The following is a 24,051-nucleotide window of genomic DNA, read 5'->3' as shown; positions in this document are numbered from 1 at the left end:
TCGATTCAGGTACTAATTTGGTAACCTGAATTCGGCAGATTTGAGGAGCTGTCAATATGATACTGCCTATAATCTTGCAAGGCAGTACGGGAAATTAATGTGACCTAACGTGACCTTTACCACGGAATTAACAATATCAACATCGAAACTTTTCAATCAGTCGAGATTTGATGCATATATGAAACAAAATTGGGGGTATTACCGACATTTAATATGTGAACCAAAACAGCAGATCTAAATACTTGGATATCTGTGATTTGATCGGATTACAAGCTGTAAATTTGTCATATATCCAATGAAAGCCCTGTAAATATGCCAAACTCTATACTATATTTCGGTATTTTCTTCTTTAAAAAATGTAAAAGAAGAGCATAACTCTACGTTTTAATGGTAATTTTAGCTTTAAGTTAGTTTAGATAAAGATTATATTGTCATTTCTGAAACATTCTAGTGTAATTAGATGTTATTCCCCAATATTATTTTCATTCAGCCATGGAAAATACGAGTACGAGTGACCTAGGAACCTTTATCACTACTCGTCTAGAGACTCGTAGTGACAACCCTTAGGTCAAGAGTATTTTCCGGCTGAATGAAGAAAAATATTGGAGAATAAAATAATTACACCAGCGCCGGTAATATCAAAGAAAATTCGGGGAAAGTAATGACAATTTTGAAGGTTTTGACTCATATTCCGAACAAAGCAGGACCAGTGACGTAGACACACGTTGTCGTGACGTAGAACAAACAGAGAATATATTGAATATTTCTCGTTAAACTTGGCTCGTGCATGGTATAAGTACTCCATATATGTAGGGACAACGTACAAAATTATGCTAAAAATAGTACTTTTAAAAATGAGCATAGGCCCTGAACTTGAAGAAGAATCTATAGCGAGAAGGAAAGGAACGCAGAAGGAAAAAATACAAAATGGTATGAATAGAAAATACGAATTGTGGTTTTAGGAATTTAAAACAATTTTAAAAGCACTTTTGACAATACCACACAAGAAGATTAGTTTTACCCTACAATGTAATGGAGTCGCCCAGGTGTCGCAGAGCTGCTTGTTTAGCTATGACGTCGCAGTCTAGAACTTTAGTAATAAATGTAGGATATTAATAATTTCAACTTTTTAGTCCCAAAACTTATAATAAGGAGACACGCTCAGTGATATATACCTGTAGGTATGTACCCGAAAAGTGACATTTGCACGTACATATAGCGCAAATGAGGAGCTCGCTACCACTTGGTCAATTTTAGCAGCACATGCGATCATTTACCAGTAGATCACGTTACTCAATCTGGTCTCCGTAAATCTGAAATTCAAATGGATGGCATTGTCCTGTTCATTGTATCTATACCAATTATTTGTGATAGACTGTAACTTTGAATTAAAGATCTCGTACGAGAATGTTTTTAGTATTCATAGACCGCTTAAAATTGACAATTTCTAGGATCCGATTATTCAGTCATTATCTAGCTATAATATTGTTCAAATACCATGGGGCAGGTACTCAGTAACTAGTAGTTATGTACCGTCTTTTCCATTTCTATTGAAACTATCATTATTTGTCAAGTTAATGACATTTAAGTTTGGCAGCCTTAGGATATCACTTATCCTTTGTCAATATTAAGTATGCTTCATATAAGATTATGTTTGGATGAAATTATCTAGACCAGAACGAGTCACAGAGGTTTAAAAATGATTAGTTCACTCTTGTGTTTTTGGTTGAACTTTAACCTTAACTTAATAAGAATGATCAATTACAGGAAAATTGTAGCTGCCTTGGCATTTCACTCATGGGACACATTGTGTTTTACATAAACATAGACAATTTCAACCCCACAATATTTAAAACAACTTCCAATGTTCTGCACTTGGTTTGACATCGGAATAAGCATACCACATAGGTGTTATGGCCATACATGCTGAGTAAACTGACACATAGAGCTCTGATACTGTACACACTTCTCACTTCAACATTGTAAGTAACAGATCTCACTGACATTGTCTTATATCAACTTGACAGCAAGGAAGGTGACCTGCAGAAATTGTAACAATTGGGAACTTGCAAACCCGCCGTGTTGAATGTTATTTTTTTCGTTTGTTTATATTATCTCCATATCCATAACCTACTATTGCCACCTAATTATGTTTTCTATTTACTCCGTTTCTAATTCATATGCATGAGCATTCTTTACTTCATATTTGGCGTGCAATTATTTACGGTAACACTAAAACGAAAAAGAGTGGTAAACGTAAGCTTATGTATACATGTTGTGAATACTTGACAACACTTAAATAGTGCCAGACCACATGTGCAGCTACCGTGCCTTCATTTGATCCCTTTTCCATAATAGCTAGCCATTGAGAGTACGTTTTTAATGTCATGAGAAGTATTTGATCGTGCAAAGCCCAACCCTTCGCTTTTACACGTTATTTGGTTTTAGGACGACTGCCCCCCCCCCCAACTACAAGCGCCCCTGGGGAATTACGTCCGTATGACAACCCCTCTCGTATATAGTTCTCATTGAGTTGATTGTAGTCTAAGACTTTGAAAATACCTTGCGTATACAAATCGGTATACCTAACACACACGCGCGCGCGCGCGGTTACACCCACTTCCACATGCACCCACCCACCCAATCAATCACCCAACGCACAAGCAAACACACACACACACACACACACACACACACACACACACACACACACACACACACACACACACACACACAGGCACATATGCTGGAAAGTCTTTTGCAGGCGCCGTTAGACAATATGCCAAAAGTGAGACAATATGCGTGAACTTTAGAGAAATGAGAGTGTCCTATATTTAAATATCGTTATCAAATAACAGTATAAGTGAGATTGATAAGAAAAAATCTAATGAATAGCTATCATTGTCACCAGTTAGATAGCCTCCTGTCAAGAGACATCGTTGGTAGCAATTGAAGCCCACTAATTGAAGTTCACTGACCGATTACGTATTGTATTCTATAAAAATGGTGAACTAGCTTATGAGAAAAGGTTAAATCACCGAGGAGGGGAACATTCTTTCTTGTTTTCCAAAGTCGTCATGGCTAACACAAATATATGTTCGCCTTATGCAACATATACTGATTCAAGGGGAGCAGGTACATTACGAGGCGGTTTCTGACACATTACTGTTGTAAAAGTTTTAAATTTTGCTAGCGATTGAATGTGAAAGTTTCATTAAAACTATCGAAATATATATGGTTTGTATTTCACGTATTTACAATTAAGGCCTCTGTGGAACCATAAATACCTCCCATCGGAACACCACATCATATCACATCGCATCGCATCGCATCACACATCACATCACGCATCACATCACGCATCACATCACATCACATCACATCACATCACATCACACCATATACAATACCATATCGTTTAATACATATATAACATCATATATCATATCACATCACATCATACTCTTAATTTGAACATTTTAAGCTTTGACATAATGAAAATGAGGAAAAATTGTATTATTACGCAAAACTTACTTATGCACCTGATGGATTTTGTGATTTTTGGCCCCCCCCAAAAAAAAAAAAAATAAAAAAAATAAAAAAATAAATAACATTACTGTATAATAGTGTTTTCCCATGAGCATTACTTCGTAATCCAGATTTTATTAACTGTTACAAAGTGAAGAATCTCCAAAATTACCCTTATTTTCAACTATTGGCCTCCCTAATCTTGGATGTCTTTCCTTGTACATGAAATTACATGTGTATTAGAATGTGAAGGAGAGCAGAGCGCGCCATCTCGTGATAGGATCAGGAACTATCTCTCATAATAAAGAAAAATCGGATCTGCACGCTTTATTCTAATTTCTAATTTAAGGAAAAAAATATGTTGTAAGATAAAATATGCATTTATAATTTTGTAATATATTTTTAATTTATAGATAATGATATTTCAATTATTATAAAACTCACATTTTTACAATGAGAATAGACCAACACGTGGGTTATGCTAAACAATATATTGTATTTAGTTAATGTATGAACTACACAAATGTTCAAGCATACAACCTACAGTGAATGGATCCTGCCTACCAAGTTCTATACTTTGAAGTGTTGATTAGTTCCGATGACGCCCTTTGAACCCTCGGATTGACCCTCGAGGCGCAATTAAGAATAACAGACTTTTCAACTAACACCTCAATTAATTGAACAGAGGCACTTACGAAAGCATATATGCAAGTTGTAGTTCTTACATATGGTTTTAAAACTGCAATTTTTGAAAACTGCTTTGTTAGGTTCAACAACTTACTCGTATGTCGTACATCGTTAACAGTATTACACAACATGTGGGTAAACGTATTGTTTGCAGCTGCATACACGAAAAATCGATCAAATCAAAATCATTTTGGGTCCGTACTCAAAAGTCAGCGCCCTTAACGGCGATCACGATTTCAACCTGTTCCTGTGGTGTTTAAGGATATTATCGACCGCGAATAACATGTACAATGTGTAATTATTAGACTAGTATTCAAACGATTTTCGATGATACTCCAGCTAGCTACAACTAGTACAGTTTTAACATGGTGAACGATTCAAAACCAAGCTTTCGCTCAAGATACACAACCTACAGATACTATTGACCACTAATTAACAGATACAATGCCTTTTTATAAGTAATTGATCAATTTATAGTGAATAAATCTTTGGTTATTTGATGAAAAAAATGTCCCAGCTTGTTGCAGCCAGTGTAGATTTAGGAACCAAGGCTGAGTAAGAGCGGAGGCGAGCTAAGCGGGTCATCTTACCCACATTCTGACCACACAAATTGAATAAATCAATACCGTTATGTAAGAGGAGCATCCTATGTGGTAAAAAAACAAGAAGCCCAACAGAATACTTTCTGCAATCAAAATGTAATTAATCAATGACGCAACTGTGCACTGGTCTGTTTACTAGGACATGAATGTTGATTCTACGACACTGTTTTACCTTATATGGTATTAATATTGAAATGACAAGGAAAAAAATTTACTGTCATTTGTTATCACGTTTTGGCAATAAATAATTTTGACTTTCCAAAAATTGACATTATATAGCCACGTAAAATGCTATATCGCGAAATTCATGTTTTTTTAAAAAACCTTCCGTATTAGGACACAGTGTGCCAAAGGTGGAACAGCAAATGCGCACTCCTTTGTGTATTGGAGATTCAGAGTAACCGATATCATACTGTTTGTCGTTATATTCCTGGAATCTTCCTTATCATATCAGTGTGTTTGCACTTCTGATACTTTTATCTCCAATCTCATAAGGTGTATCAGTTTCAGATTAGAGTTCCCATGCTACACCAAAACAGGCAGTGTTACAGCAAAGTTAATACAATGGGAATCCTTATAAAATAGGCGAGGCTAACTATGCCATATAAAGCATACAATAGGGAACTTGCAGACTGAGCATGCTCAGACGCAAAGGACTATGGGATTATCTGTAGTTATCGCAATATCTAATCTGGAGCTATCGATAAAATAACCCTTCTCGGTATATTAAACCATGACTACATTATTTGTGGTTACAAACAACGTAACAAAATTGTTAACAATACTGACTGATTCATATATATCAACGCATTTCCCATGATGCAACATTCAGGATATTCAAAATGGCGGGTTTGCAAGTGCCCTACCAAATAGAATTAACATCGTACAACCGAACTAACCAGACGATCTCAATACCATATTACCCAAACCAACTACGCACATTGAAGTACTCTTCTTACCCTCGCATGGTATTTAAAGTGGAACAATCTCACAAGCAAGATTATGTGCTCCCCATCGATTGGAATATTCAAACAAGTCTCGAAACAAATCAAGAGTATTCACCATTACAGTGCTACCCCCCCCACACACACACACTTGTAATCACAACTTGGTGTGCATGTGATACGTATATAGTGTAAACGAACACAGAAGCACTTGCGCCCAATTTACGCTGCATCTTAAGAAATTCATCATTGCTTTCTACTTGGGGAAAACAATGTGAGTAAACATTGACCAAGTCTGTGTTTGTTACTCAATATCGGGAAAAAGCTATAGAAAATGTGTAAAAGTTTGTTATTGTACGTACAATAACAAATATTTTACGCATTTATAAGTCTTTTTGGAATGTATAGAGTTACTTACAAACAAGGACTTGGCATATGTTGTTTCACGTTGATTTTTCAATAGGAAGCAATGATAAAAGTGTTTATAAATAAAAAAAGTGTTGTTCCATACATGGTTATATACGACATGACAGCCATCAACAGTATGTGTCAAGTCTGTTTACGGCGCTAGTGGTACTCCGTTTATTTCTCATACCGCCAGAGATAATCGATCGGACTATAATATGTGTACTCATTCATCACGATTCGTAGCAAATCTTCACCATTTCGCTGTTTTGCTCAGTCTTTCCGTGGATCAAAATTCAAGACATCAGCGCATTGCTTGTACATGTACTTGGCATTGTTTTTTTGGTCATGAAATACAACCAATATACCACATACCAACAAGGGCAATATTACAATTTATAGCCCGCCCAAGGGCTGCTACCCTGACCATCATATTGATGATGCCCTCACCGACAGTTCAGATGTAATCATTAAAACAATCATCAGCTCCATCCTGCAGGTAGACAGTGATAGAACGAAGCTGCTTAGTAGATGTTAAGGTCAATTTATTACCCTAATCCTGTGATTGATTGTTAGTGGCCTCCCATCCGTTTGATTTTAGATATTGTTGAGGATTTAGAAAGTGCAATAATCTAGATCTTGACCTGGAAACTGGTGTTGATCGAAATGACATGACTTGGTTATATAGGCTATTGACTAGTATTGTCTGTCGATGTTTCCAAATTCATAACATGATACCTTGTAATTATCACGTGATCATAGTCACTGCGAGTACCTTTCTAGTTTGTTGGTTTGCTTGCAACTGTATCGAAATTATTCGGTTATATGTTGTCCATATTTTCAACAAATTCACAATTTACAAACATCTTACTTTCCATGGCAAAGAGCTGTTGTACTATGTGGCACAATCTTACTCGACAGTCGTTTTGGTCAATAAAGTACATGTATTTTAATCTTCTATTGGAGGAAGTCTCTCTGTCTGTCTGTCTGTCTGTCTGTCTGTCTGTCTGTCTGTCTGTCTGTCTGTCTGCCTGTCTGCCTGCCTGCCTGTCTGTCTGTCTGTCTGTCTGTCTGTCTGTTTGTCTGCCACCTTAGTGGTAAAATCTTCCGGGGGAAGAAAGTCAAGAATGACAGACAGACAGACAGACAGACAGACAGACAGACAGACAGACAGACAGACAGACAGATAGATAGATAGATAGATAGATAGATAGATAGATAGATAGATAGATAGATAGATAGATAGATAGATAGATAGATAGATAGATAGATAGATAGATAGATAAATACCAGACAGTATCAACCTTCAGATAAAGATTTTTATCATTACATGAAATTAAATCATTAGATTCTTTTTTACACAAAAGTAATTTTATGGGCGGTCACACTCTCGATATTAACGCAACGTATGTCATATACAAGCGTCACCGATCACTGCCACGCCATTCCCTTAGGATAAAGTACTCCACGCATACCCGCCAATTTACGTACAAACTTCTGTTTAACGTATGGATGAGTTGAGAATACAGATTTCATCGTACTTTGTAGGTCATCCATGGTTGAAAACGATGGGTGTTTTGTATAGTGAGGAATTAGTCAAATGCGAATGCCAAGATGTTCAGATTTTCTCCATTCCAGATAAGACAGACACTCAGACAGACAGGCAGACAGGCAGGCAAACAGACAGACAGACAGACAGACAGACAGACAGACAGACAGACAGACAGACAGACAGACAGACAGACAGACAGACAGACAGACAGACAGACAGACTGACTGTAGACGATATGTAGATCACATAAAGGTATTAGGTACACCAGAATGTCTTAATGACAGTTTGTTCTGAATAATTTGTTTACTTTGGATCATATCAGTAGTTTGTTTTTACGGTCAGAAAACTGAATATCAGTCTTGTACCGTAATATTTATGTGTATTATTAGATTATTAGATCTTAATGACAGCAGAATTCAACCAATGATGTAAAAGGTCATATATGCTATATATAGATATCACAGATTCCATCTGAATGCGATGGCTCGTGGACTATTTTCCCTTTCAAATGTTTCTCCTTTTCATTCAACCACGTGAACCTTCCTGCATATAATTGCAAAATGCAAGTCTCATAGCAAATCAATTCGGGAATATACAGAGTCAGAAGTTGGGAAACGTGATAGAATTTGACCTTGATTTTGTTCCATTTGACAGCATTGCGAATTTTCAGGACGAGAAAACAAATTGTACTTATATTCCATAAACTCAAATATTTTGATATCATTTTGACCTTTATTTAAAAAGGTTTATGTGGTGACCCTTCATTTTATTCCTTGATTTTAACTGAGAATAGGTTGTTTTGAACAAAGTGACAACAAAATTTAAAGCGTTTATTTCTGAGGCACATCCTATATATACAGGTAAAACCTACCTCAGTTCTGGTTGCTTGTTATCAAAGTTTCCATCAGAATTATAGATTACTAATCGGAAATAGTCTTTTCTATTCAACCAGGGTCCTTACATACTTAGTAAAGACTGTTTACTATATACCTATGAAATGATGTTCCACATTTTTCTGTAGGAAAATCTTGACCAAATCCAGGAATAGTGTGAAGCTGGTATAACAATCTGAGGAACGTATTTCTCTCATGGTAAAGAAGTGAAGGAATGCTGTATTTAGCAATAGAAAGTAAGTAATATTACTGTTTGAAGTTTGATAACCTTTATATTGATACCTGAATTTCAAATGCTTGGGACTGCATTCTTTCAGTTTTGAACATGCATGTATAAAACCCATGTAAGATATCTCTTACTGTAGGATCTACTAGTCTAGATCCTACCTCTGTCACTCCCTGTACGATCACTCAAGCTACTTCAGAAACGCGTTGTATAAAGTTTAAAGTCTTTAATTGCTGTTCAATGTAGTGTTCTACGAACAATCTATAACTGACGAATGAATAACAAACGAAATAACGACTCTACAATAGTCTGGATGGCAACTGTGGTCTAACCACTGTCTGGTCAAAGTCCCTCAATCAGCACAGAAAGTTGTTCATCCAATCAGTGAACCCCAGCTGCTATAGTGACGTAAACAGTGTATACTAGTAAGTAGCAACCTCAGCTGACAAATATACCATATTTGGGACATTACATAACTGCCCCAATAAACACTAACTTTATGATGGACTGTGTTATTGGTTAGGTCTAGAATTGTGTGATTGATTATTAAAGGCATGGTGTTAATGACTGTGGGTGGTTGTGGGTAAATTTTAAATTACGTCTCTTGCATCTCAGGACTTCTAGAGTAACGACTTTGACTAGACTGTGAGTGAAGGTAAAAATCGTAATGATACTGTATAGGCACTAGTCTACTCTACAAGGAAATACAAGAGAAAAACACAGTTCAATTAATATAACATTAATAAGCCTTATCACTCCGCTCAAGAATATTGCCTATTGGTATAAGGTTGGGATGCGAGCTTTGTTAAAGGCTTACTCTGAGCGAAGTATTCACTATCTTACCAGAAGGGTGGGTGGGTAGGGTAACTAAGGAGATGTCTCTTATGTTTGGCATCCTTGATGGATTGGCTAACTGAATGCTATACACTTCCATAATGCCACTAAGGTCACCGCACTATCCACCCTTTACTGTGCGAGGAATAACAACGTGTCTTCCATTGCCTTACATTTACCTTTATGTACTCTATGAATATTTAAATTTAACATCTGGCGTAATATTTTCGCTGCGTGATTGGGCTCTGAATATATTTATGTCGTCTAATGACATGAAATAAATTTGCATGTCTGACCAACTCAAAATTAGTACTTTAAACAAATAGGCTTGGCTTGCTGTCTTTTGAAACGTGCTCGGCCACAGGGGACATCCAATTTGCGACGTGTAGGTCTAGTACATTGCTTCGTAAGAATTCTAACTTCAGTTTCACTTGATAATTAAACGGAACAAAAACTCACCTTAGATAGTAGTGTCTTCAGGGGGACAAAGTAAGTTGGTCGCTGCTGTTGGCTATAGTGACAAATGACCTCCCATCAGGGATTCTGAGCGTAAACTACACAAAACCGGCTTCCAGCCACTGCATGAAGTTACAGATTAAGGGGGTCAATTTTAATACTACTACAGTACAGGTGTACGTATAGCAATTAATGCAGCCAATCAGAGTAGCACCTACACCTTCAATGATAGTCAGACATCCCATGTTAATGAGGCTTTCATCAGCCTCTTGTTGTCTCAAGGTGCCCCATGTTAGTAGGCCCCTAACAGCCTGTCAAATATCTCAAGGTAATTGGCTCTCAAAACTTAGTACATCTTCATCAAACCCATATTTATATTTATAATTACATGCAGATTAGGCCATGTGTAGTCCCAAAGTAATAGCCTCCCAACAGCCTTGTCAACCTCCCTGATATGTTCATCACTTAATACTCTCAATCACAATCAGAACTACCTCATGCTGATATATACACCTTGATACTCTGACACATCATTGGAGTATCGGAGCACACATAAGAGCTAGATCATCAGAACAGGCCACATAACATAACGGTACACAGTTGTCAACACGTAGCTCAGTAACTTGCGTTCATACAATATAGTTATCGGAGCTGAATTGTTTTTTATAGATAGAGACCGAATTCAAGTGTCTACCTTTATATTATCATGTATGATCTTTCTGTTAGTATCATATATTTTGACCTTGGCCCTGATCTTTTGGTCAAAATCAAGCCTTTTTCTTGCAAATCACAGGTGCATATGAATTGTGGTATTCAAGTATTGCCAATTTAATTATTTGTTATGTAACTTTGGATGAAGATTACTACTGGAAAGCTGCCAAATACAAATGTTCACATTTTTGCTATCTACATAAAAAATGGTTTTACCAATTGCTAAAACTCAGGGTCTGGCTCATGGCCATATTAATATGCACAGTATACAAACCTGTATTAAACTCATTTCAACCGAGCATGGTAAACATTACAGTTATCTACTGTCGACCACCATACAGTGAAATCGATTATTAAAGTGGCCATATGGATGAGAATTTGGTATTTCTTTTGGATTTTTATTTGATAAAACAGCTTCACTATGTTTTTCTACTTGAAAAAATAATGTGAAATAACACATACCAAGTCCATGTTCACATCTCAATGAACAGTAAAACATTAAACAATGTGTAAAATGTTTGTTATTGTACATACAATAACAAACTTTTTACACTTTTTGCAATGTATCGAGTTATGAACATGGACTTGGTATATGTTCTTTCACATTATTTTTTCAAGTAGAAAAACATAGTGAAGCTGTTTTATCAAATAAAAATCCAAAAGAAATACCAAATTCTCATCCATATGGCCACTTTAAGGGTGAGCAGTGTGGTAAGATATAGAGGATAGTGAGATGGAGTTAGAAACATTACCCCTAGTCTTGCCAATGTGTGCCCATCTTTTATAGTCTTCACAAGTTTTGGCCTTTAGCTCTGCATATTAGATCTAAACACGGAAATTAATTATTGTAGAGCTGTCACACAAATTCACTGTGGCGGTGGTAGTGGAAAACAACCAGCTACTATAAAATCATCAATGTGGTGGGATCGAGTCCTAATCAACATGGTAGCAGCAGTGGGACTTGTATTCCTTTTCACACTGGACAGCATATAAGTGAACCCATGTTTTGAAATATTTTCAATGTTCTAGAGACAAACAATTAAGGTAGGGCTACTTTTTTGATAACAGAATTGGGGAGAGTCACATTTTTCATATTCATTGGGCTTGACTTCCCTTGGCCCTCATATCCCTTGTAATTACTAAAGGTTCCCTTAAATGAGTTCTTATCCTATGTCACACAACTAACTGCCAGGCATAGTGCAATCTGATAAAAATCCGATGTAGTGTACACGTCGTGATTTTAATCAGATTGGGCAAGCCAGTGCAGCCAGAGGTGGACATACAAGACAGGAGCCCGTGTTAAAAGAACACATACACATACAGACAGGTTTGTATAAATTGTGTAGATACTGCATGACGTACACATTATTCATCAGTTTACCAACAACAGCTAAATCCACAAAATAACAATTGCACTCAATATTTCATAAAAACATTTTTTATTTCATAATTGGCAGTTTTAGTTTTACATTGTTGAAAATCATTTACATGTATATTACTGATTCAAATGGATTGAAAAAGAAAGCATTCTGATAATAATACTGCTGAACTTGATGATATCAGATTACTGTAATATTTCCCTAGACTGTATTCATATTAGTGGCTATTTCAATGCAAGTACCTCTTAGGGGTGAGATCAATAGTTCAAAGAAGGATTAAAAACTAAATTCCTTTAGTTTGGCTCAGACCCCCCCCCCCCCCCCCACCAACTAAATTGGCCAAAGAAAATATTTCAGACAGCACAGTCAATTTCAAATCAGTATGGAGCGCTAGGAATACAAAGCCAGTATGTAGTTGACACTTTCCTTTATTTTATAGCGAAAATTCAATTCGACATTTCAAAAACATATTTGTATTTAGGGGTACAAAACAGATCCATTACAAGTAAAAATCGTTTTTGTAGGATGAGGACTAAAATGGTAGTCACTAATACAGCAGAAGAAAGTAATCTGTGCAGGAACAAAAGTCAGAGCAGATACAATTATTGCATTTGTCTGTCTCTTGCAGAATGGATTTATATATAACTGTCAAAATTATGATGGAGATGCGCACTGTCTTTCACGTAGTCCCTGTTTAGTAAATCATACAATTCAAGAGACAGACACAAGCAACAACTGTATTGCAATGTATTTGAATCATCCTATGCAACAGACAGACACAAATAACAATTGTATTGCAATGTATTTGAATCATCTTCTGCAAAAAGACAGACACAAATCATAATTGTATTACAATGTATTTGAATCACCCTATGCAACAGACAGACACAAATAACAATTGTATCTGTTCTTACTTGTGTTCCTACACTGCTTACTTTCTTGTGCTGTAAAACAGTACAGCAAGAGCAACATGGAAGTAAGGGATAACTTCATATCTGCTGTCTTTATGCTACAATACTAAACTCTTCTGGCCCTCAATTCCAGCTTTAAAATGGTTTACGAGCAATGCATCTAGTGGCCAAATGATGCAATCTTTTCCCTCTCTCATAACTGAAATATGGCACATAGCAGTACAAAACAACCCTTTTTTTCTTTGCAAATCAAATAGACCACAAGACCTTTATCCAAGTATATGAGTTTTTCACAGATTATAGGGAGGGGTCTTCATTTCAATGAAGGAATTTTGCTTCTTAAGAGACATTCTGAGACAGTTGCGTCAAAAATAAAACTTTTCACAAAACCTAACAATTTCAACAAATTCGTAAGATGAACATAAAACACTTTTTGAAATAAATTGAATGAGAAGCTGAAAATAAAGCGATACAAGCTGAGTTTACACATTTCAATTATGTAGTGGCACACAGGTGAACAAGCCCCATGCAGAGCGCATCATTCAGAACATGAAATCATCTTTAGATCAGCAATTTACATAAAGCTTTGGCAACATGTAAGAAACGGTTTTATTTTGAACTTTGAATAAATGACATCTTCCACTAGTTTCAGATGTCAGTGGGCTTTTCAAAAAGTTTGATTTGTTTTGAACCTCGACTCTCAAAGTACAACCAGGAAATACATCCATTAACAACTAGTAGTAGACATGTAGACAGCTTGCACCAGGAAATGTTTGTCATCTTACCCAAAAGTCAAATGTGGTATACTCCACCAAAATTTACATTTTGTACTACAAGTAAAGAAATTCGCAATTTGCATAGCCATTCAGGAATACTAGTATTGCAAGAGGACAAATTATGTACAAATATCCAATGTGATATGACAATTTTATACAAGATTTGCTCTCAGATTTGAGAGTCTAATTGACGATATGTTTCAATTTTCACCACAGAAACTTCAAGTCAAGAGAATTCCTGCCAGTCTCCGAGGGAGGGCTTGCTTTCAGATACACTGTATGTATATCTGCCATACAACCTACTTGCTGAGATCTTGAAACAAAGTATACAATACAATATGGGTTGTCAATGACCAAACGGTAAGTTCCTGTGCCTCTCACCACTGCAGTCTGGGTTTGAACCAGCTGAGTTTGATTACAAATTTCCCAAATCTGTATGTAAGACAAGGGGTGCTTAGGTTGACCCTACGGAACATTTTCCAAGGGCACTCCAGAGGGCACCTCGGTGCTGCACAAGAGGTGACCGTATATTTGAATTTCCAAATATAATTTGGATTAGTAAAATATATGTCATTAATATTATTATACTTAGTCTGTTATATCCATGGGGCCTCACATCTGCTCCATGTCATACATTTAAATTGGTCAGTGTATGGTAGAGAAATGACATTCCCTTGTTGAAACATTACTTGCATAAAATTGGCAGTAACCAATGGTGCACACATGTGCAGAAGTTGATTTTGAAACCCAACACTTTAGACTAACCATCTTCACCAACTTCATCCATGACAACAAATCCATCCATCATACTATCAAAATCAATAAATCCCTCCTCCTCCCGATCACTTCTTGAATCAATATCGCTATCATCCTTCTCAAAATCATCATCATAATCATCATCATCATCATCATCACCATCACCGTCATCATCATCATCATCATCATCATCATCATTATCATCATCTTCATCATCATCATCATCATCATTATCATCATCTTCTTCATCTTCATCTTCATCTTCATCTTCATCATCATCATCATCATCATCATCATCATCACCATGATCTCCACGTATTTCATCTACTGTTACCAACAGACTACAATCAATACTATCAATTTCCCCTACTTCATATTCCATGTCATTCTGTGGCTCAGTAGTGCTTTCTATTCTTAAGTTTTCATCATCATCACCATTAATATCATCATCAGCATCCACATTTTCTTTCTGTACACCGTTTGTTAAATTATCATCATGATCCTTTTTGTTCAATCCTAGCTTCTCTTCATCTGTTACCCTTGTTTCAACACTCTTGCAATCACCCTCACGTCTCTTCACAGAGAGGTTTTCATTTGAGGCTGGTTCAGTGGCTTCATCTTTTACTTGTTCTTTAGCTTCAGACATCTTCTTTCCAATGCCTCCATTTTCCATTTCCATTGCATCTGCATTGTCTTTGTGTTCTTTAGAGATCCTCACATCTTCCTTGACCTCCTCTTTTCCTTCCAGAACATATTTTTCTGTAATTTCATTATTCTCTACTTCTTCTTTGTGGCCTGTGTCAATCTCTCCATTCTCTTCAACAATTTCATCCTTGACTTGTCCTCCTTCATGGTATGTCCCAGTTTCTACTTCAGACTCAACTTTTGTGTCTGTATCACTCAGTTCATCCTTTTCAGTATGATCTACCTCAATCTCTTCTGCTTCATCAACTATTTCATATTCATGGCCTTCTCCCTCATCTTCTTCAGGGACTGTCTTATCTGCTTCTCCTTCCTCAACTTTTTCATCTTTGAGGCTCTCTCCTCCATCCTTGTCAAGATCTGTCTCAGTAACTTCTTCCCTCTCAACTATTTCATCCTCTTGGCTATTTCCTTCACCTTCTCCATTGTCTATTTCAATCTCTTCTTCCTCATCAACTGATTTGTTGCTCTCTCCTCCATCATTATCATCATCTGTTTCATTAACGTCATCTTTCTTAACTGTCTCATCTTCCTCATCGCCTTCATTGTCTGAGCCAACCTCCTCTTCCTCATAAACTGTTTCATCCTCGTGACCCTCTCCTACACTGCCTTCGTAGCCTGTTCCTACCTCTTCTGCCTCATCAACAATTTCATCATCTCCTTCTTGGTCTGCTTCATCCTCTTCTTCCCTCTCATCTATTTCCACCACCTCCTCCTCCTCCTCATCATCATCATCATCTTCATCATCATCTGCCTCAACCTGTTCTTCCTCATCGGCTATTCCCTCTCCTTCTTCTTCTTCTTCACGGTCTGCCTCAACATTTCCTTCCTCCTCATCTATTTCATCATCCTCTTCCCCATTGTCTGTTTCACCCACTTCTTCTTCATCAACTATTTTGTCTTCACCCTCATCATCTTCATGGTCTGCCTCGACCTCTTCTTCCCCATCTCCTTCTTCTTCTTCTTCTTCTTCTTCTTCTTCTTCTTCTTCCTCTTCTTCTTCTACTTCTTCCTCTTCTTCTTCTTCTTCTTTGTCTGTATCATGTGTTTCCTCTTCTTCTTCCTCCTCATTGTTTGTGTCAACTTCTTCCATGTCCTCAACTATTTCATCATCATGGCTATCTCCTTCTCCCCCTTCTTCGTCTACCTCACCCACCTCATCAATTAATACTTCTTCCTGGCCTGTCTCAACATCTTCATCCCTGTCTATTTCCTCTTCCTCCTCTTCCTGCTCCTCCTCATTGTCTACCTCAATGTCTTCTTCCTCACCAACTGTCTTTTCTTCTCCCCCTTCTACTTCTTCAAGGGCTGTATCAACTTCTTCCTCATCCTCAACTATTTCATCATCTTCATGGATCTCTCCTTCCCTTTCTTGTTCTACATCAATCTCCTCTTCCTCATCATCTAACTCTTCTTCTCCCTCTTCTTTATGGTCTGTCTCAACATCTCCTTCTATTTCATCTCCTTCTTCCCCGTGGTCCGTTTCACCCATTTCTTCCTCATCATCTTCATTGTCTGAGCCAACCTCCTCTTCCTCATCATCTATATCTTCTTCATGTACACCATCAACTATTTCCTCCTCCTCATCATCATCTTCTTCATGGTCTGAATCAACCTCTCTTTCTTCAACTATCTCATCTACATCACCCTCTTCTTCGTGGTCTCTGTCTACTCCTTCATCGATTATTTCATCTTCTTCTTCCTCCTCAACATCTTCCTCAACTATTTCCTCTTCACCTTCATCTCCTCCATGGTCTGTGCCAAACTCTTCTTCCTCAACATCATCATGGCTTTCTCCTCCATCCTCTTGTTCTGTCTTATTACCTTCTTCCGTGTCAACCATTGCATCAATGTAGCTATCTCCTTCCCCGTCATCACCTTCTGACTGTATGGCATCAGATTCTTCAAGATTTTCCTCTTCATTACCATGGTCATCAGACATGTCACCCATAGTTTCAACTTTAGTCTCCTCAACACTGTCTACGTTGTGCTCGTTTTGTTTACAATTCTCATTTGAATCACCATTCTTGCATTCTTTGCTGTTTTTCTTGACCCTTTCACCTTCAGGTTGCTGCTCTCCATCTATGGCTGTTTCACTGTCTTCAAAGTCTTCTAAACTTTCATCCTTTTTGCTGCTGCTATTCTCATCTGCCTTTGCCCGACATATTTTACTTTCCTCTTTCAAACCTAAGTTTTCTTCATTGTCCCCACCCATGTTATTTTTCTTGTCATTACTTTGCTTTGTTCTTTCTGTGCTATGAGTACCCTGATCATTCTGTTTGCATTTTCTTATATCTTTGAGCCTTACTGTCACAACAAGTTGATCAAGTCGAAGTCTTTTTCTTTCATTTTTCCAAGTCCTACCTCTACACATCATGCCTTCATCCTCTTCACTATCCAAGTCTGTATCTTCCATTTCTGTATTATCCTCACACTCTTCTTCACTAATCTCACCAGGTCTTTTCCTCTTTGCAGTTGCACTACTTTCACCTTGGACACCCATTTTATCATCTACCTCTACTATATCCATCTCATTCAACATCTGAATGTCTTCTTTCATCTCAACATCACTCTTTGAGATGACTGTTACACTACCTGACTTTGGTTTCAAATCTCTCTCTGATGATTCAATACTTCTCTGCACTGACTTGAGTTTCCTTCCAGTTTCTGAGTTACAGAACTTATGAACAGCAGTCCTGATAGCATCAATGCAAATTTTCCTTTGCTGATGACAGTTCACACTACTGTGCTGCTTAGAACTAGATAAGAACATGAAATACAATAGCATTAATATTTCACAACTACTAATGTACAAATTTCAACGATGTATATATTTGATAAAAAATATCTTTGAAACAAACATTTTCTGGAGCAATTTGCAGTAAAAATCAAAGAGATAGTATCAGCTATAAACACCAGTATGCACACAACAGCTGTTTGCCATTGTCTGCATGTAAATAGCAGTAAAATATGTTAGCTTTACTTCCCACTTTCATGTTCAATAGTCAAGACATATGTAGCTTAGACAACTACTTTTACCATCTCTTTCACAATCATGACAATAGTTCATAGTTCATGATATTTTCAATCCATTTACACTGTCACAATCATGACAATAGTTCATAGTTCATGATATTTTCAATCCATTTACACTGTCACAACCATGACAATAGTTCATAGTTCATGATATTGTCAACCTATTTACACTGTCACAATCATGGCAATAGTTCATAGTTCATGATATTTTCAATCCATTTAGACTGTCCTAGGACACTGCTACATGTATGATCTCGCAGTCATGAGTACAGGAACCATTTGCCTACTAATCATGGGCATCCTAATGTCTATAGTCAAAATTATCCCTTTGAGTTGTACTGTAAATTCAACAGTGTGTATACTTCCTATTGTAGTAAACGTGGAGACACACTATGTAACTAATACATGTAATCTAGCAACATACATTTGTATGTAAACATTTTCATTCCATTAAGTTGTCTTTCAATACGCCACCATTTTGCTAGTTGCAGACTACACTTTTTAATCCTGCATTAATTTTCTGTTACAATGATACAGACATAGAATTAATCTTTGTATTCAAACTAAAGTATCATTCAATACCTAGCTTCATCTTTGAGGCCGAAGGAACACAACTTGCAGTACCACTGGTATCCTTGTATCGTCACCACACTTAGTTTTTGTACAGGTAGATTGATGTCCTGAAACAAACATATTGAAAAATATTGCTTCATCCCAACACAAACACAATGTCAGTCAGAATACCCCTTCTGTGATAGTTTGATTAAATATGTACAGACATCACTGGGGAAAGAAAACAGACGTACATGAAGGTCAAGACGACAAAGAATTTATCTTTTTGTTTTAATGTTTAAAAAAAAAATTAGGGTCAGTTGGGTAATCAGAAACACAGTTTTTTTTATTTGGCCTAATCATAAGTGGCTTCACTGACAAGAAGCCACTAATATCAGACAGAACTTTGGATTGGATCAGAGGCCTTTAAACACAAAATATTGAAGAAGAATGAATTTACAGCATCAGCTTACCTGTAAGAATTCCTCTACACGATGTAAATGTCCATTTTCTATAGCATTTTTAATACTGTTGACAGCTTGGCAGGCATACTTCATCACAGAGTGCATGGTTCCATTAAAATGATATGATAATGGCTGCAAATTCAAACCACAGTCAAATAACATGGTTTATGGAATTAACAACTAAATTGGCTGCCCTTTTCTCCAGGAACTGGTACCAAGGTATGACATAGACATTCAATTATGTGTTAATTTAATTATGTAGTCTAAATGTATTACAGCTGATTTAATCTAGCTCCGAAGGACAATATTTATATAGATGTTGATAGACTACTAGTATTGGTTTCAATGTTAGTCTCCAAGTTTACTTCACTTGTGGAAGTGTACGGTAAATTATCACAGTTGGATACTGATATTCACTAGGCAATGCATTTGCCTGAATGAATAGACAAATTTATACAAGGAGTTTTTTGCTTTTCCTTGACTAAGTCTTGCTTTCTTTTCAGAGGTATATACTTATTAATTTTGTGTTTGATTGAGTCCATGTAAATACCTGCAAATTATAACTCTGAAAGAATTCACATGCTCAAAGTAGAATTACTTAAACTATCGTAGAAGCCATATTATTAAAAAATATATTCACTGGACTAGTACATGTATTTACAGACAAGGCATCTACCAAGTGTGTGTACCCTGGTGTTTACTGCTGATATTATAAGTTTTAGTGCAACTTCAACAATGTCTGTCAGTGTTGACAAAGTTGGAAACCAGCTCTAGCAATCTATAATATCTATGTAAATATTTTCATTCTTTATTTTATCAAATCAGCTGTAAGGTATGTGTCATTATATTATACCAGTATATTGATGGTGCAAATCGTGAGATCTGATTGGTCTAGACATCGAACTAGCGCGTCTAAAATGAGCGAAAATGCACAGTTGGCACAAGTCCAAATTTTGATGTTCACTGTTCGTCTAGATCTTTGTAGTCTGTGCAGGGATGGGGACGCAAATGAAACCAGAAAATGTTGCGTCTTATCTTGTTTCCAATATTTTCAATATACTGGTATAATATAAAAGCGATAAACCACCCCTTGGAATGGTATACAACTCGGTTTTGACCAGTGAACTCAATATATGCACTCCTATCGCTTGTGCATATATTTTGTTCACTGGTCAAAACCTCTTGGTATACCATCCCCAGGGATGGTTTATTGCTTAAATTTACAGTCAATTTGCAGTTCTGTAGATGATGTAAAAAAATCAACTGTACAGTCTTACAACATAAGGATACGATAAATGGTCATATAATGTACACGTCATTTACAGACTTTCCTTATTTGCCTGTGAGTATTGTATTAATTTTACTGAACAACAGCCTCCTGTGACGAGAAAAGAACACCTACCTTCCCTTTTCTAAATTTCGTTGAACATATACAGCAGTATTGATTTCCGATGACAATTCCAGTTTTTAAATCATCTCCTACAACCTTCTAATGGGACGAAAGAATGTTGGGAGATAAAATCAGATAAAGTAACATAGAAATCAATGTAGAATGGACCTTGGGGAAAAAGTTATTCAAATCTCTCCAAACTTTGGCATATGATACAGCTTTATTCATTTACTATTTTAAGACACCCACTTCATTTGTTCTCAGTACAGCCTGTTGTAAATAGCCCCCTGTCCAAACATAAATATGATACTATTTTATAATCATACTCCCACTGTGTATAGACAGTAAAACTGCTTCTACCTATCTACTAGCACAACAACCAAGGCAATAAAGTGTTGCCAGTTGGTTAGTTTTCATCTATTGGAAATAAAATTTTTGCAACATTTATATCCTTGAAAATAATAGTTTAACAAACTGTAAATCTTTTTCCCTATAGTCACAGAAGAGTTTTGTAACTTCTAGTCTTTAATTCAGGGTAACATAACTTCTTATATCACTCATATTCCTTCAGCTGAACCATAGATGTTGGAGAGAAAACTCCCCGACACCAACATCTATGACTGAACAAACAAAAATATTGGGGAACAATATCAAAATATACTTACAGCCCTAGTCATAGCATTGGATTGTTCCTGTCCATTGGCCATCTCTCCAATTAAAGTAGTTAGTTGTACTACTTTCTTTAATGTTAAAGTCATTTCTATGTGATCTCTGTCGGTTCTATGTGCACTTGCCTAAAAAAGGAGAGACAACCATGTTTATCTAAACAGATTGTTAGATGGTCAAGTCAAATACAGAATATAGACTGTATAGTTTTGGTAACTGGAAGCAATGTTCTAAAACAATTGTAGGACCAGTCATAAGGGGCAAGCTTATTGAACATGATAACCTCCTCTGAGAGAATCCAGTGTTTCACAATAGACTTGGAAATATTCCCAACCAGAACATTCTTCTAACTTTTTCCAATGATATAATTTTTAGGAAATCACTATTATTTTAGCCACATTTTGTAGACTACCTCATGTACTGCCATGTGACTTGAGGCCTCACTTTTCCTCCTTGATACTTGATGAGACTGCAAACATATACATACCTTATCAGTGTTATCATGTGTTGCTATCCTAAGAGAACAGACAAGGCAGTAGAGTACACCGTCCTTAAACTCAATACACCCTTTGTTCAGTCTTGCTTGCAATGATGGCAAAACATCTGGATCCTGTAAAAATGAGTAAGACACAAGGGAATAACAACAGTACTGCAGCCACACACCTGACTGAACTAAAATGACTGTCCCTGTTGTTACAACAAGGAGGCCCATTGCAGTGCTAATACTAGTATCTAGACTGCCAGTTCCAGATTAAAATTTGAATTTCATATTCACACTTCTTTTCACTTCTTTAAAAGCTGTTGCTATTGAGGTTCTACATGGCATGTATTGGCAGAAGAATCCTCTTATGAAGATGTCAGTATTAAACCGAGACTAAATTCTGGTTTACGATTTAATAGTTTGTAGTTTGAATTTATGTTTATCAATAGATGAATATAACGTTTCCTACAATGCACCATACAAGATGGAAGGATTGACATTTCCCACACTGAAACATAGGGTGTGTTCAGAATAAAAGCTGTCTGTTAGCTAGCCTAGCCTGTCCGTGGCACTAGATTTCTGATTGCACTGACTCGACAGTTAGCGCTGTCACTGATCCAGTGCTGTGGATAGGCTTGGCTAGCTAACGAATTGTATTGTACTTCCCACAATGCAACATTCAAGATGGAAGGATATATACCTTCCCAAAATGCATCATTCAAGATGGCAGATTTGAAAGTTCCCTATTACTATATGTCATGCTGTTCATTTAAAATTTCAAGTTACTTACATCAGATGGTTTTTCTTCAATCGCTTGAGGTGTTGGTTCCAAAGCACTGGTTGTAGCACCTGGCTGGCCTGTCTTTATAAGATACTGCACTGATTTGACCAACTCTTGTAGAATTGCCACCCTCATTGTATGCTCCTGTTCATTCTTATGCTTTTCATACTTCTGAAATCGGATTTTTTTTTATAATGATTGTGAGTGTATTCGTCATGTATATTTTCACTTCCAAACACTTCAATTTTGCACATTTTCCTTCCTAATAAGTGAACTTTCTTTTCCCAACAATAAACCCGCTATAATTCCTCAGCCCCCAAGCCATAAATAATGGTAATTCCCTAAAACATACCAGTAGTATTTCTTTGATGTTGCACGTCCAACACATTCAATTATCTCCATTCTGACGTGGACTATTTTCAGCACCCCACCCTCCCCCCCCCACCACCACCACCACCATGTACACACACACACACACATACACACGCACACGCACACGCACTCACACACACACACACACCCAGCAGACAACTAGTACTAGTAACTCTTTTTAACACCCCCCCCCATTCAAATAATAACAAGTCCCTAAAACATACTTCTTGTGTGTCATACTCTACGTCACATGACCAGCACAACCAATCCTCTGTGGGGCCAGGTTTAACTTTCAGCTTCAGACTGTAATCCTGTAATTACAACAGAGAGAAGAGGTATTATTACATATTAATTATATACCAGAGATTACATGCACTGCAGTGCAACAGGCCATTCCAGACTGCAAACAGGCAATTGAGATTACAGCACCCTAGCTCAAATTGGGGGTATCATCACCTCACAGTACCATTTCTTAAGAGCTTTGTCCATTGGTATTCTGTGGAAGTGTAAAGCAGGGATGTTTTCATATTCTGCAGACATTGAGGAAAGCAACAGTGCTCTATGATTAACTGAGTAACCTATACCATGTACACCCCACAGACAGGAAGTAGAGCACCACCATGGCAAATTTTGGAAAGGCCTATGCTGAACACATTATTGCATACCAGCATTCAAATGATATGCAAATGAGGATATGATCGTTCATTGTACATGTAAGCACATGGTCATACAGTATCATTTTTTTTATCACCTATAAACATTTCTTTACAACCTGCATACCTTCAACATTGATTTCAGTTTTGATACATCTTCTATTTCATTCTTGATTTTTACAATCTCTTCATAGGCATATTTAAGTTGAACATGTAGAAAGGAATATTTGTGACTTCTACAAACCTAAAAATGTGAAGAGACATAACATGTTGAGAGATTATATTGTATGATTA

General features: G+C 36.8%; 1 protein-coding gene across 1 annotated transcript in view; it reads right to left on the bottom strand.

The window, feature by feature from the left end:
- Positions 1 to 12,564: 12,564 nt before the first annotated feature.
- The window catches only part of LOC144452460 (uncharacterized), a 38,915-nt gene continuing 27,428 nt past the window's right edge, over positions 12,565 to 24,051 (bottom strand). The window contains exons 26-34 of the mRNA XM_078143557.1: positions 23,885 to 24,001; positions 23,329 to 23,415; positions 22,742 to 22,903; positions 21,958 to 22,080; positions 21,470 to 21,598; positions 20,817 to 20,903; positions 19,424 to 19,546; positions 18,981 to 19,078; positions 12,565 to 18,121 (exon numbers count right to left, since the gene is read on the bottom strand). Coding sequence (XP_077999683.1) covers positions 14,665 to 18,121; positions 18,981 to 19,078; positions 19,424 to 19,546; positions 20,817 to 20,903; positions 21,470 to 21,598; positions 21,958 to 22,080; positions 22,742 to 22,903; positions 23,329 to 23,415; positions 23,885 to 24,001 — 4,383 coding nt within the window. The 3' untranslated portion in view covers positions 12,565 to 14,664. The remainder of the gene's footprint in view (positions 18,122 to 18,980; positions 19,079 to 19,423; positions 19,547 to 20,816; positions 20,904 to 21,469; positions 21,599 to 21,957; positions 22,081 to 22,741; positions 22,904 to 23,328; positions 23,416 to 23,884; positions 24,002 to 24,051) is intronic.

The sequence above is a fragment of the Glandiceps talaboti genome, chromosome 22 (assembly GCF_964340395.1).
Source record: "Glandiceps talaboti chromosome 22, keGlaTala1.1, whole genome shotgun sequence".
Lineage (NCBI taxonomy): Eukaryota > Metazoa > Hemichordata > Enteropneusta > Spengelidae > Glandiceps > Glandiceps talaboti.
Note: the sequence above shows the minus strand (reverse complement) of the source record. Positions and strands in the feature narration are given on the sequence as shown.